The sequence below is a fragment of the Epinephelus fuscoguttatus genome, linkage group LG8 (genome assembly GCF_011397635.1).
Source record: "Epinephelus fuscoguttatus linkage group LG8, E.fuscoguttatus.final_Chr_v1".
In the NCBI taxonomy this organism is placed as follows: Eukaryota; Metazoa; Chordata; class Actinopteri; order Perciformes; family Serranidae; genus Epinephelus; species Epinephelus fuscoguttatus.
In genome coordinates this window covers 33,609,622-33,623,983 of record NC_064759.1, presented here as the reverse complement: position 1 = coordinate 33,623,983, position 14,362 = coordinate 33,609,622, and the positions used below count along the sequence as shown (strand labels likewise).

Here is a 14,362-nt window from a genome sequence, read left to right as displayed (position 1 = left end):
CAGCTACTGGCCATGGTGAGTGGTGTCTGTTTATGACTCATTTCTACCTGCCATCAGGCAGCAGGGAGAAGTGGGAGTGGAAAAGAGAGAGTCCAGTGGTAACAAGGGAAGAATTGTGAGGACACAAGACGGTGCCGTGTGGTTGTCAAGAAAACATGGTGCGAGGGTAACCTATTAGAAATGGGCCATTTAGTAGCTGATATTAGCTGTTGTCAGCCAAGTACGGTCGACACATGGGCACCTTTATTAGGCAGCTGCTGACTTGATGGAGAAGAGAGGATGGTTCAGATGCACAGTGAAGACATTCTAACCTTGTGGAAAAGTCAGATGATTGGAAATGATCTGGTTGTTTTCATTCAAATTTAGCCGGCTCGTGAGTGCGGGTTCATCATGACTGCATTTGCCCTCAAATGGTTTTTAGTCTCATGAAGATGTCATTCACAGTCACACACGGGCTTTTAGAAAAAATATTGGTGGTGTCTGGAGGAAAGCCTATGTTTTCAGATTCAACAAAACATTCACTTGGATTCCTCTTTATACATGAAATGTTTCACTGTATCAACACCACAAGGAAATTATGAGAATCTTGAAAGGTTTACAAGTCACAGTCATGCATCCTTCTGAGAAACCAATTAAGCAGAAAAAAAAAGCATCCACATTTCCATACATGCACAAGAATGAAAGGGCAGAGACTTACTCTCTCCATAACAGGGCGCTGGATAATCATCAAATAATCATATGATTATAAATTAGACCTCACAAGACAGCTCGCCCAAATTTGACACTTCTGAACCGATAACTGCATTTAAAAAAATGATTTATTATTATTAATAATACTATATTAAGCTTCTGCCCACTGCAAAAAACTGAGCAAACAATAACAAAACTTAACAATAAATATTTGAAATAAATAAATGAAAAAAGATTTGCACAGTGGCGCAAAAGCCCATGCAGCAGCTCTATCTATCTATCTATCTATCTATCTATCTATCTATCTATCTATCTATCTATCTATCTATCTATCTATCAACTGCCAAAATAATGCCATATTATCATTAATTCATACTGTAAGCAAACTGCAGTTATTATACACTGTGGAGTTGTGATATACTTCATAATAGCCCTCTGATATCAGCAGCACAAGTCATTCTTCTGTATTTCCCATTGAGATGTTGAGGCTGTCGCTGATTGGTCAGTCTCTCCTTACACAGCTACATCATAACGCACTCACTTCCCTTTCCCCGGCGCAAAGATGGCGGAATACGACCTCACCACTAAAATTGCCCACTTTTTAGACCGTCATCTCGTTTTTCCTCTTCTGGAGTTCCTGTCTGTCAAAGAGGTACGAACAATCTCGACACGTAAACATTCCGGTACACTTTTTTCGTATTTTGAAGAAACTATATACAGCTTTTGAACAGTTTTGAAAGCCGTAGAAGTGAAAGAGTTGGTCACATTTTCTACAACTGTGTAAAGTAGCCGCATTTAGCCGGAGAGGAGCGGGAAATTGAGCTTCCTGCTTTCAAAATAAAAGCGGAATACGACGTCACTCGTGACAAAATGGGAAATTGTCGGGGGAAATAGGAGGAAAGATATTGCAGAACAATGCTTAAATGTAAAAGATAGGCGTGTGTAGTATACATGATATTACGAAAACATACGACTGAATTGTTTCGCACCATATGACGACACTCAATGCTCTAAATAGATTTTTACATTGAAAATAAAGTACCGGAAGTCTTGCTTCGATGGCGACGTATTTTACACTGAGTCAGCCACGCGTGTTTGAGGCTTTTACAGTCTATGGTTTCAGGTGATTGTAGGAGTGCGCCTTTTCTAAACTAGGAGTAGTAGCTCGGTTGTTAACAGCTGTCTGTTGGTGCCTCCATAACGTTACATGTTGGTACACAGCAGGTCAGCGGTGTAGCCGCCCTGTTCGTTTATACATAGGGAAGTAAACGGTCACAACTGGCTCTCTCGGGAGATGCTAACCCCTGAAAGCTAGGGGGAAAAGTGGTTCATTTGCAATGAAAACATAAAATATTGCAGTGCATATTAAAGCAACTCTCGGGAACTATTGCTTATAACAATTGGAAAATATTTATTAACAATGTTCACAACACTGAAACACAAAGGGTCAGCAGACACCCATTATGTCATGAAAGTAACGTTAGCCTTGTTTAGCTAACCTCTAGCTTGAAACAGAAAGATGATGACATCATTTACTTAAGCTGACTGTAACTGTAATGATAGTTCAGTGGCTAGCAGTGGCTGTTACTATTTTACACAAGTTCAATGTTGCTATAAGTGTAGTAATAACTAGTAACACAAACACTACCTAGCATGCCACTCTGTCGTGTCTTGTCAGGAGGAGTCTTTCTAACTTAATCACACCCTCCTGGTTAGATCATAATATTGTACAGAAACACTCCCCTCACCTCTGCTTTCTATTATCGGCCCTGGTTCTTAGATCTACAATGAGGAGGAGCTACTTCATGGAAAACTGGACCTTCTCAGTGATACCAACATGGTGGACTTCGCCATGGATGTGTACAGAAGCCTGTATTTGGAGAAGGAAATTCCGCAAAGTAAGTGTTGACTCTGAGTTGATACACACTCTTCATCATCATTTCTCAAGCACACACAAAACCAAGGAAGATACTAATGCTGCTTGATAGAAATCACAAAGGGTTACTGCACTGCACTGTTCACCCCATTTAGAATTGATTTAGCAGTAAAGTCTGTTTTACAGTGTTTTCAGTGCTGCGGTGCAGACCGTGTATGTACTGGTTTATAGTGTTGCTGTAGCTAATGACTTTCTTTATCCTCCCTGTGTCAGCTCTGAGGGAGAAGAGGACAGAGGTTGTGGCCCAGCTGAAGCAGCTGCAGTCAGAGACAGAGCCCATTGTGAAAATGTTTGAGGACCCAGAGACCACGAGGCAGATGCAGTCCACCAGGTAAAGCCTGTTATTTTTTAATCAAGAGTCGCATTTTTACTCTTTATTTAGTTATTATCCTAAAACAGAGTTTTATGCAGGGCATGATTAGCCTTAGTGAGGTTGTGAAATTTATTTCTGGTCTTACTTGCCATGATTCTGGGATTAGTAAAACCAGTTATTTGAAACAGTAGACGGCACAGCAGCATTGCAGAGGGATTTTGTAGAGTCCATGGAACTGTATTTTGAATGAAAAATGTATTAAGGCTTTGCAGGGCTTTCACTGAGCGAAGTCAGCAAAGACAGACGTAAAAAGAGGCAGACGGAAGATGTTGTGGTTAACTTTATTAAGACTGCTTTGTCGTCTACGGTGATTAAAATAGTTTGGTCACATTCGGGCTTTATCCTTTCCTTTGTTTCTTGGCGAGTGTGTGCACAGTTAATCAAAAGCATTTTCCATTTTCATCTCTTTTCAGTTTGTACTGTTTTGTTATATTGTTTTAGTTGGGCTGCAGACAGTTGTTTATTTAAGACACAGATTTGAAGGAACTGTTTGCGAGATTTGAAGCCTGATAATACCAACATTGACTTAGCACATGTCTGTGTTATTGTTAGTTTGCTCTCAGGATGGAGTAAGGAGGAACTCTTCCTTTTGGATGAGGAATCATGTGTCTGTCTTAAGTTATACAATATTTTTTTCCTCATGCCATTGGATTTGTAAAACAATAGGAAACTCATCTGGGGTCAATGAAGAATTCTCTCTCAAGCCAGAGGACATGCAACAGTTTTATTCCACCATTATGGCCTAAATTATGCTTTATGCAGTTACTCATTTAAACATTACTTCTGCATTAGAGGATCATCCAGCACTGGAAATGAGAAAAGAGTTGATATCTGAACCTCAATGCCCTGTCCGTTGGGTTAATACACACAGATCTACAAAGCATTTTATAGGGTAATAGAACCTAATGGTCTAAGTACTTTTATTGAACAGTTAGCTAATAGGCCTATATGCCTTACCAGGCTTTATTTGGACAACTACTGAAGCCAGAAACCAAGCCCAGCTATTCTAATAAATCATGTTCGTACCATATCTATAAACAATCTGTCATTATAAGACACACTCTGTGGATTATGATCACCATTAGAGTGATGTATGATTTATGTTCTCATTTATTTGGACTTGTTAAAGCAATGAAAACCACTTTTGGGTTTTTGACTCAACATGCTGCTGATGGCTCCTTGACTTTTTCAGTGCAGAAGGTGGCAGTAATGCTGTGCAGACTTCTTCATGAACAGTTGCCTCTTGTTGGATGGCTCAACAGCTGACTCTCATTTAAATCTCATAACAAGTGCAAAGCTAAATATAAGATATTTTGTATCAGTGTTAAGACATTGTGCGGGTATTATTCTGTTGCCCATTCTCTGAAGAGGTATGATCACAAATTTAAAAAGTTAAGTAAAAAAAAGTCATTTTTGTGCTGACATGGATGTTCTGACCAGTGGCTCAGATAACTTTACAGGATCTGTGTTCCCATAAAGCCCAGCAGGCTGACATTCCACACAACAGGGTTGTCACCCAGGAGCTTATGTAGACCATCCTTGTAAAGCATGGTTCATGCTCGCCGTAGTAACCAGACGTGTGCTTCATACACCAGAAAATGATATAACCCCCCCTCCCCTTAGCGTTGAGCGCAAATGCTGTGAAAGCTGTCGCATTGCTTGGTTGTGTGCCTCTGAATTTTTGCAACTCTGTGCCAACTGCACGTGCTGCACTTTTCAGTTCAACAGGTACATATTTGAGGGAAGACTGGCCTAGCAAGTTCGCCTATACAGACATCTCTACAACTCTTCAATGGGGGACCACAGGGACAGTTAATTGGCCTTAAATAATTGGAAAGAAATAGCCCCCTACACCAGGGAACGCTAAAGATGTCCTGCTTATCGACAAAATATTTTGTTTGTACGCCACATGGCCTTTTGGAGCATATTTCAGCGAACAAGACCTTGAGCGTTAATGCCTCTGTGCATGCTCATAGCTTGTCTGCCATTTACGGAAGCTCGTGCCACGGAGTCTTGCACTAGTATAAACAAAGCTTTAGCCTCCAAGCAAAGACAGCGTGTCCTGAAGCTGTGAAGAATCCTGTCTCAGCCTAAGTGAGATTCACTTCATGCAGAACACACACGTAGCAGCAAATGCACACAAAGTCATTGAAATTATACAAGTGAACATAGCTGAGAAACACAATTCGTTTGAATGCCGTGTCCACATTGAAACTATGGGCTTTGTCCAAAGATTTTAGGTTACGGGCAAAGTTCTAAAATGTAGTTAGAGTACAACAGTTTAGAAGAGCCAGTGCATACCTTCATTTTGACAAAGCCATAGAGACTCAAAGGCTATGCCTAGAAATCAGTATTTACTTTCCTCACCAGACATAATTTGTTAGACATGGCTAGCATAGATTTGAAGTAGCCAGACCAAATGTAATAAACAGCCCATCACACTGTTTTAAAAGTGAAATGGTCTTCATTTATGTGCAGCTCTTGATTTAGACCAGAAGTGGAAAAATATACCTGAATGGGACTCCAAACACCAGGATGTCAGCCAAACGGCGACTCAAGTTAAATGGCCTCTAACTACAGAAACTGACTTTCTTTCTTTCTTCTTTTTCTTTTTTTTTCTGCAGAGATGGACGAATGCTCTTTGACTATTTGGCAGAAAAACATAACGTAAGTTGGCCTGATCTGCTGACATCTCACTTCTTCACTGCATTTCCCATGGCTCTTGTGTGAACCCATGGTTGTTTTAGGGGCGAAGTGGGAGGGGCAGGCCGAGCAGGGAAATGCAGAATTACTTCCCAAAACCCTTAACTCATTTTCAGGGTTTGTATGGCTTGCACAAATTCTGCGGACATTTACATTCTGTGGTGGATTGTTAAGAATAAACGGAGTAGCTCGGGACTCGTGGATAGAGCCGCAAGAATGCCGGAGGTTCTATATTTACCGTGATGTTTGGCTTCTTACCCTCCCCTCCATCGGTCCCCTCCCACTCCGGTATCCCGCTGACCTGCATGCTGTCCTCAGTGCACCTCCACACAGCCCAGGCTCAGGGCCCCTCAGCATGCTGTGGGAAAGGCTTGGGCGGCACGGAGCACCCACTGCCTGTCACAGTTGTACTGAATCTTAGTGAATGGCCTGACGTCAGTGCACACTGCTGTGAGATACTGGAGAGCAGGAAGTACAGTTAAATATAGGAAGACAAGTAGGCCTGAAATGATAGCCCTATATATACATATGCATTTCTAATTTAGTTCACATGACCACTTCTTGGCAGATTTGTTACAAAAGTTAAATATTCTCTTGCCATTCATGGCAAAATACCGCTGATATGCTCCAGCAGTGTTTACTCTATATTCATTTAGCAGTGGTGTGCCACCACAGCAGGAAAAAACATGTTACTGCTACAAATAAATATGAAATTAAAATTAGATGTGCAATGTAGTTACAGATATCTAAAATATCTGTGATGCAGCCCAGAGGTTTTGAGATGTAATATTTTTATGATGATTACAACACCCAATGTCTTTTCACAACAAACGTGGATAATCAATGCCAACAAACTGCATAGCTATTAAAAAAAAAAAAAACAATAAACCAATAAAATAACGACTTCTGCTCATGCAATAAACTCAGTAATTCCCTTCATACCATCACAGACCTTTATGGATATTGATCTCGCAATATAATGTCTCTGGTTACAACGGTGTACTGGTTTCAAGGTATACCCTAGTATGAAAATTGACGAATCATACTCTGTAAATTTGCTTATCTATGGTTTTAAAAAAAAATACAACTGGATGGAGAATCTTACCCTTATGTAGTTTACACATACTTTTATTAAAAAAGATGGTTTCAATGATAGTAATAAAATGTTTGTTTAACTAAGAAAAAAATTATCTGTTTCATACCTTTTTAAGGGTATAATAATTCTCTAATACCATGACACCATGATATTTTTGGAGATGATTAAGGTACGATGGAAGTCTCATACTGTTGCAACCCTACTAATGTCCTATATGTAGGCTATAACCAGTCATTTCCAAATGTTTTAACTGATGTTATGCTGCAGATGTCATGCGTGTCAGAAATAACATGCAGCCCAATCGCTGTGAAAGGTATATTTTAAAACTTGACCACATAGCGTTATAGCAATATTTATTTTATTGTTGGAAGCGTTTGAGCTTATTGTCTTTCCTTGAGAAATCCACCAAGCCCCGACATTATAAGATGGACGTTATAAACTGAGTAGTAAGTCATGTATGTTTCACAGACACATAGCCTACATATAATTAAATAAATCTGGACTCTGTTCAGTCCAGACACGAATGATGAAAACCAGTGCAATTAAATTCAGGGTTTACACTCGGTACAATAACATGGCGCCACCCATAGGAAATACGACCGCCTTGTAACTTTTCTACACAACATTACACACTTGGAAAAACGAGCCTGTCTCCAGTGTGTAGAGTTGAGTGTGCGAAAGTATAATTTTTGGAGGAATGCATGAAGGACACATATTCCAATTACTTGTGAAAGGTTTGAATGCAAAACATCATCAACAAATAATCCTCTTTTCGTTTCGTCCCCGGTGTGAAAAGGCCTTGACTCTGAAACACCAATAGACATGACACAAAACTGGGATTTCATTGCACCACAGCTGCATGAAATTACAGAGCAAGCACAATGTTTGATTTGAAAATATGCGGTGATTGACTTGGTCTGACAATGATTCACATTTTCTCTGTTGGTGATACTGATACTCTCCTATTCCTCTTGAAGTTTCGTCAGGAGTACTTGGACACGCTGTACAGATATGCCAAGTTCCAGTATGAGTGTGGAAACTACTCTGGTGCTGCCGAATACCTCTACTTCTTCCGTGTCCTGGTAAGTTTTCAGCGTTTGTCATCGACATTCAACACCGGTTCACATTAATAGTGATGTTTGTTGATAACTGTACACCGTACCTCACTTAACAGAGTGTGTGTAATATTTTACTATCCCCATTTATATACTGTCTTAAGGCATTTCTCTGACATATTAAAATTGAACATCACATTATGAGTGCCAGATTGCTTTAATTCCTCAATAGGCCAATGATTGCATAGGAGAGGAAAAGAACACTTAGAAGTAATTGAATGTGAAAAGCTTACGTCATTGCCTATTCAATTCCCTGCACGTCTTTTGTATTAAGGGGAGACTGCTGCTCTAAGACTTGAGTAGGATCTTTTACTGGGCCAAGTGATCAGTGGTGGACTGCATAATCTGTCTGTAGTCTTCTCACGGGGCGGGCCTCAGTAGACAGCTTATTGATTTGAGTGCTGTGGCCAGAGTCCCTTGTCACGACTTCTGAGCTTATGGTGTGCTTAAGTTATGCAAGGCATCTCTTAGTTAGCATCAAGAGGGTACACACATTTTGCAAGGCTGCACACGTATGATGGGACAGGAGGCAATATTGAATGCACTTATTAAGGACTGTCTTCATTATGAAGCTCTTTATTCTGAATTTAAAATGATGAACTGGAGAGAAGATGACAATTTTTTTCAATTCAAAGAGTTAGATTGAATATATTTCAAGATAAATGTTTTTAAAAATCAAATAATGCCATAGTATGTTTTGCAGAGGAAGATAATTACAGTGCACAGAGAGTACTGGCAGTATTCTTGTTAGTGCACATGCACACTCCCTATTTCCTCTATAAACAAAGAGACTTGTTGCCTGGGTTCTGGCATTTGTGGCTTCTCTCCCTTTGCCCTCAGAATGAGTGAAAGATGAACCAGGCAGTGAATGGACTAGGTGCAGCCCAGTGTGCTGCTTTTCTTCAGACTTAAAAACCTTTAGTGGCCTTGGTCATGAGAGAAGGGTTTTGCCACATTCACATTTGATATTGTGACATTTTAATTGTGTGAAACCTCATCTTTTTAGGGTTCTTTATAGATTTTTAAACAAGCTTTCTTTTTATGTTAAACTGTTAAGTTTTACCACCTTTACTAGTTATGTTTTTGTTTACAAAAGAAGAGGTAGAGTAGTACAGGTAGCTGAATACTAACAGTAATCGATGCTCTTAGTGAGGTGATAATTTCCGGGGTAGCGGACATTTCAAGAAACAACGACTGACAAGATTCAGCGTACTTTCACATAGGGCTGCTCAATAACGAAAAAAAATCTTTTGGTCAGTATTGACATCATAGTTATATAGCACAATTACGCATTATGTAGTTATTAGTAATGGTCATTTCCAAGAAACTTTTAGCCCCCTGGTGATCTTTCTTATCGTATAGGTAATTCCTCATTTGAACTTCATGAATTAGCCGTTCCTCTTTAATGTGGGGCTTTTAAAGTTGGCAGCATGAATAAATAGAAACATGGCAATGTGGAATGTTGAGCTCAAAACGGTGCCAGCAACAAGTTAGGACACCTCATTTGTTAGTTTCATTTGCAAAATGTTGTCGTATTGACAGAGACTAAGGCTGCCATGTCTTGTCTCGTCACCCCAAAAAACACATGGTCTTTCGTAAACAAACACAGCGTGGCCGCTCTCCCTCCTCCCGCCTTTACTGACATTCGATCTCCATCATGCTACTGACACCGGCCTCAGAACGGCAATAAATTGCGCGCAGCCTGTCAGACACTAGTGGCTCCGTTAGTCTGTTTATAAACATAATATGGTATTAATCATGTTGTCATGCTGCTTATTACTAATGCAGTATGAGTTGGATTTAACGCTGTGAGGCCGTCTGCACAGGTTGCTGGTGTAGGCTACTTTTGTGCCAGAACTTGTCATAATGACAAATGCGGGTTCAGCCAGTTTGCTGGACTGGACTGGTAAAACCAGAAATCAATCCAGTTCGAGAAACCTCATTCATTTATTGAACTTGTGTTAAAAAATAAAAAATCTCAGGTCATGGTGAACTAAACTAAATATGCCACAGCCTGGGTGAGAAGAAATTTGGGGTTTTGGGAAGGGGAAAGCAAATTGCTGTGAAAGAATTGGGTCCGCTGGATTTATAACACAAGATAAATTGAGAGCATCATTGCAGACGAAATGCGGCACAATAATCATTTTATCTTGATAACCTCATCTGCTGGTGATGACATCACGTGTCTCATTTCCACTTACTGTAAAGCGCTGTGTGTCCCTGCAAATTACGTGACAATCAGGATTCAGTGAGAGACTTAGATATTTAAAATAACCGGCTCCAACACAGGTTTCAACCTTGGGTAATATCAGATGACATGTCACTCTGAGCCTTGATTGAGTGAGCTGGACGAAAAAACATCAGAAGAAAGCCGTGAAGTGGAGGTTGTGCGGCGCCTGTTACTAAGCAACACATTTTTTTAAATAAAGTTTTGAACTATTTTGCCCTACCAACGGAACAAGGAAATGGTGAGATAAAGTCAGTACCAAGTGAGGTCTGTATCCAAGGCGATTCCATCATTAACTATGCAAGCAGCAGCGCCTGGGTGGCGTCAGTTGGTGTCTTCTCTGAAGCTGCCTTGAAGGTCACATGTAGGGCATCTTAAAGTGTGGAGCTCCCACCCTGTTGACCTAGATTATTGTTCTGTTTGAAATAAAACCACATTTCCAGTGGAAATTTAGCTCTACTTTGACTCCTTTGGTGTTATCTTGAATCAAGTGTTAGTAAGTTCAACTCAACTGAATGTCCTATAATGACCAGTGGAACCAGCCTGCATAGTCAGTGGTTTCCAAGTGTCACTCACTTGTCCTCCTGCTTTTGTTTGTCTTTGGTTCAGCATTTAGCTTTGCGGTAAAGCAAGGATTCATGCCAAAGCCAGCCCTGAAAGAATGGGCAAGAATAAGATCAACATTTTGTCTATTCATTAGAGTGAAAAACATTAAGACCATCTTTTGTTCCTATTCTAATTGGCATTTGATACTGCACTGCGTTGCCTCTTGTCTTTCGGATGTCAGTGACTCTGGCTAGTCATGCACATTCACTATGCTGGAGTGTCCCCTCCTGAAAAACTTGGCAGTGACTCTGAGCGATGATGAACCCTCTTCGCTACAAACAACCCTCTTAACCCAAAGCAGTTGGGTACTTCATTTGATGGCTTTTTCACTGATCTGCTCAAATCTGTAGAAGGAAGAGTTGCATCCGAGACGAGATGACGGGTAATTCACCCAAGCTTTCCACTTCCACTCCCCACCAAAAAAAGGCATTAAGAAAAGTCTTCAAAAGCTTGCAACGGATATGTCCCACTGTTCCAACAACAGTTGTTTATGGCTTTGCAACTCAGTCTAAATAAACCAAAATTGCTCTAATTGAGGTATGTTGTTCGAAGTCCAGCACAGATTTCTTTTTTCTTTTTACCCCTCAAATTGTTATACCCCTCATTTTAGGTTCCAGGCAGATCAGGCTCTGTAACTAGATATCTGTTGCTTACTCTTGACAATGCAAGAGGCTTTTTAGACGAGGAAAAGGTAGAAATGGATTTCATTAGTGGGAGTCTGTATACTGCTCTCCCCCTCCTCTCTTTCTGGTGTTTTGTGGACCTCCCATCCTCACAGGCCCCTTGTCTGTCTCTCCCTCCCCCCGTATGGGAGAGGTGAGGCTCCATAAAGTCATTTAACGTGGGAAACCCAGTCAATTAAACGAAGGAAGCCAGCCTTGCAAAATCCATGCCTCAGGTCTTGTTACAGTGTGGCCTAGCCCGAAAAGAGCAACTTATTCATATCATCACTTAATGCAGGGATTGAATGTTAAGAATAAAGATTGAGTATCACGACGGATCCCCAGCACAGTAAATTTATTGTTGCTGGTCAGTCAACGAAAATGTGCCCATTTCACAAACCAATGGAAACTTAAGGTAACTGCTGGAAAAACCCAGGTATTGAAACTTTTCTAGCGTGGCCACTGGTGAAAGCCAGACTGTGTGTGTGTAGAAAGCTGCCATAATGACCTGGAGGTCAGCCAAACGTAGCAGGCAGGGACTTCCAAGAGAGGGAAAAAAAATAACAAACAAAAAACAAAACACTTCAACAGATGAAACGCTGACCTTTACACTGGCAGCCTAGCCAATTTTTTCTCTCGCTGTTATAATACTGATCTTTCTTGTGACTTCTGCACTTGAAAATAATCATTCATAATGGACCCGAATCTTGCTCTGTGATCAAAGAAACTCTGCTGCTGTATTGGATGGATAGACACACCATCTTACTGTGTTCTCCTCTGGGGGAAAACTACAAAGGATTTTCTAAATATTTTCCCCTTACCTGGCACCGTCTCATATTGTAGCAGTTTGTTGAAATGTTATCAGAGGGTAACTTTTCTTTGCCAAATAAAAAAACAACAACTCCTATATACGAATAATCTTACCAATTTGTGGGGTTCCAGCGGAAACCTGTTCTTTTTTTAGTGTTTCCTCTGCTTGTACATCTGTCGTGTCTCACAGTCCACTTTAGCGGCTGTCCGACGGTGTACGGGGGTGTGTGGTTAGGATCTAGGTTTCTCTGGGCGCTCAACAGACACCCACCCTGACTTCCTGCTTGACTCATGTCATTGCGTCTGGTGTTTGGTGTTATCGTGAACTACTGTGGCACAGAGTTTCCCATGAGCCCTAGGGTGTAGTCCGGTGTCCACTACAGAGTGATTGCCTCACTGAGGTTCAGAGGCATTCTCAACCTGTGTTTCATTACCTGATTCTTTTTTTGTTTGTTTTAGTCTGTTCTGGAAATCAGAAACAGTAGCTTGCACCATTTTTGAGAGTGATTATCCGCACAAAGATGTGTCTTGTTAGCATCAGTTCATATTTCAGCCTAATTACCTTGTGATAACGGCAGAGTTGTCCAGAGTTACTGAGGGTAATGGATGGAGAGATTATTGCAATTATCATTCTCCTGATTGAGGTGGAGTAAAGTTTGCAGAAATTTGTTAAAACAAATGTCATTGGAAATATTGTACTCACGTTTAATGCATGTTAGGCACTATTATCTGGCAGGTTAGTTAATGTGGTGTTTAAATGCCTGAAAAACCAGCCCAGGACATTTCTTAGTGAGTCTTATTAGTTGGGTTTTCAGTCTCAACACTAAAGCTGCTCTAAGTTATATTAATTATCATTGGATATATTGAAAATTTTTATGCCTCCATGCCAACAAAAGCTGTGGCCAGAGGCATTATCCTGTGTTTTTTAGTTGTCCATCTGTTCGTCCTATTCTTGTGAACGCAATATCTCAACAACACCTCAAGAAAATACCCTCAATTTTGGCACAAACGTCCACTTGTCAAAGCTCACTGTGACCTCTCAAAACACATTTTTGGCCGAAGAATATGTATGTTAATTTTGTCAAAATTTTCACACAAATGTTTAATAGAATAAAATTAAGCGATAACCTTTTATATCCAAAAGGTCAAAGGTCAGCTTTACTCTGACCCTATAATGTTCTGCAAAAACACTTTCCTGCTCATTATTCAATGCCCTTACTGAGGAACAGAAGAGGAGACATTTGTCAGATACTAATTTGGCAACACTTATCTTGGGTGTCCACTCCATAAAAGTAAAGCCACATCATCTTGATCGCCCCCTGGTGACTGGCTACAGTATAGGTTATAAATCCCTCCCCCTCCATGTTAGCAGATGGAACATGGATCAAACTAAAATGTCAAAGTACATGTCAAATATTTTTTTTCAAAGATGCTGTCATTTCTGTAATTTTAGGTGGTTTAGGTGGTTTTATCACACTGATGTATGTGATGTAATGTTCACTTTTCTGATAGGTATGGTAACTAGCTGTATATGCTATAAAAAAGGAGCTTTGATGTTGTGAGTGACAGCTGTATGGGCCAGTTGGTGAGCTTGAGGTCAGTGGTGTTGCTTGCAATTAGTGGGGTGGAAACTCAATACCGCAGAGATCTATACTACTCAGACTCTGGCTCCAAATTATGTCATGAGTGTAAAATGACAGCGGCCATATCCTGGATATTTTGGCTTAATTTTTGCACAGTCAGAGGAAAAAGAGACACATCATCCATCTTTATATACAGTCTATGGTGTCCACCTTGATACTGGTTGATTGTATAGATCCTCTGCACTTCTGGGTTGAAGATGTATGTGAAGCATCCACCTTTTAGAATTTGTCAACTGTCATGGCTACCCGTGAGTCTGGACAGACGTGGATGAAAACTGTGACTTGATTAGTTGGCAGAGACCTACAATCGTGGGGTGGTAATTCTAGTTGAGATATAATCATCTGGCCAGTAAGACAAATAAAAACGACAAACGCATATCATAAGGTACCAGAACCCCAAAATGATTTCTTCAGATTTTCTCAGGGACTTTACACAAACTAAGTTACTTAAGTTAGACGTGTGCTTCACCTTCTTCTGTACTTGAGCTTCCCTCTCTAAAT

General features: G+C 40.4%; 1 protein-coding gene across 1 annotated transcript in view; it reads left to right on the top strand.

The window, feature by feature from the left end:
- The first annotated feature begins 1,211 nt into the window (after positions 1 to 1,211).
- Positions 1,212 to 14,362, top strand: part of eif3ea (eukaryotic translation initiation factor 3, subunit E, a) — a 33,834-nt gene continuing 20,683 nt past the window's right edge. The window contains exons 1-5 of the mRNA XM_049584014.1: positions 1,212 to 1,342; positions 2,471 to 2,588; positions 2,840 to 2,957; positions 5,624 to 5,666; positions 7,776 to 7,880. Coding sequence (XP_049439971.1) covers positions 1,253 to 1,342; positions 2,471 to 2,588; positions 2,840 to 2,957; positions 5,624 to 5,666; positions 7,776 to 7,880 — 474 coding nt within the window. The 5' untranslated portion in view covers positions 1,212 to 1,252. The remainder of the gene's footprint in view (positions 1,343 to 2,470; positions 2,589 to 2,839; positions 2,958 to 5,623; positions 5,667 to 7,775; positions 7,881 to 14,362) is intronic.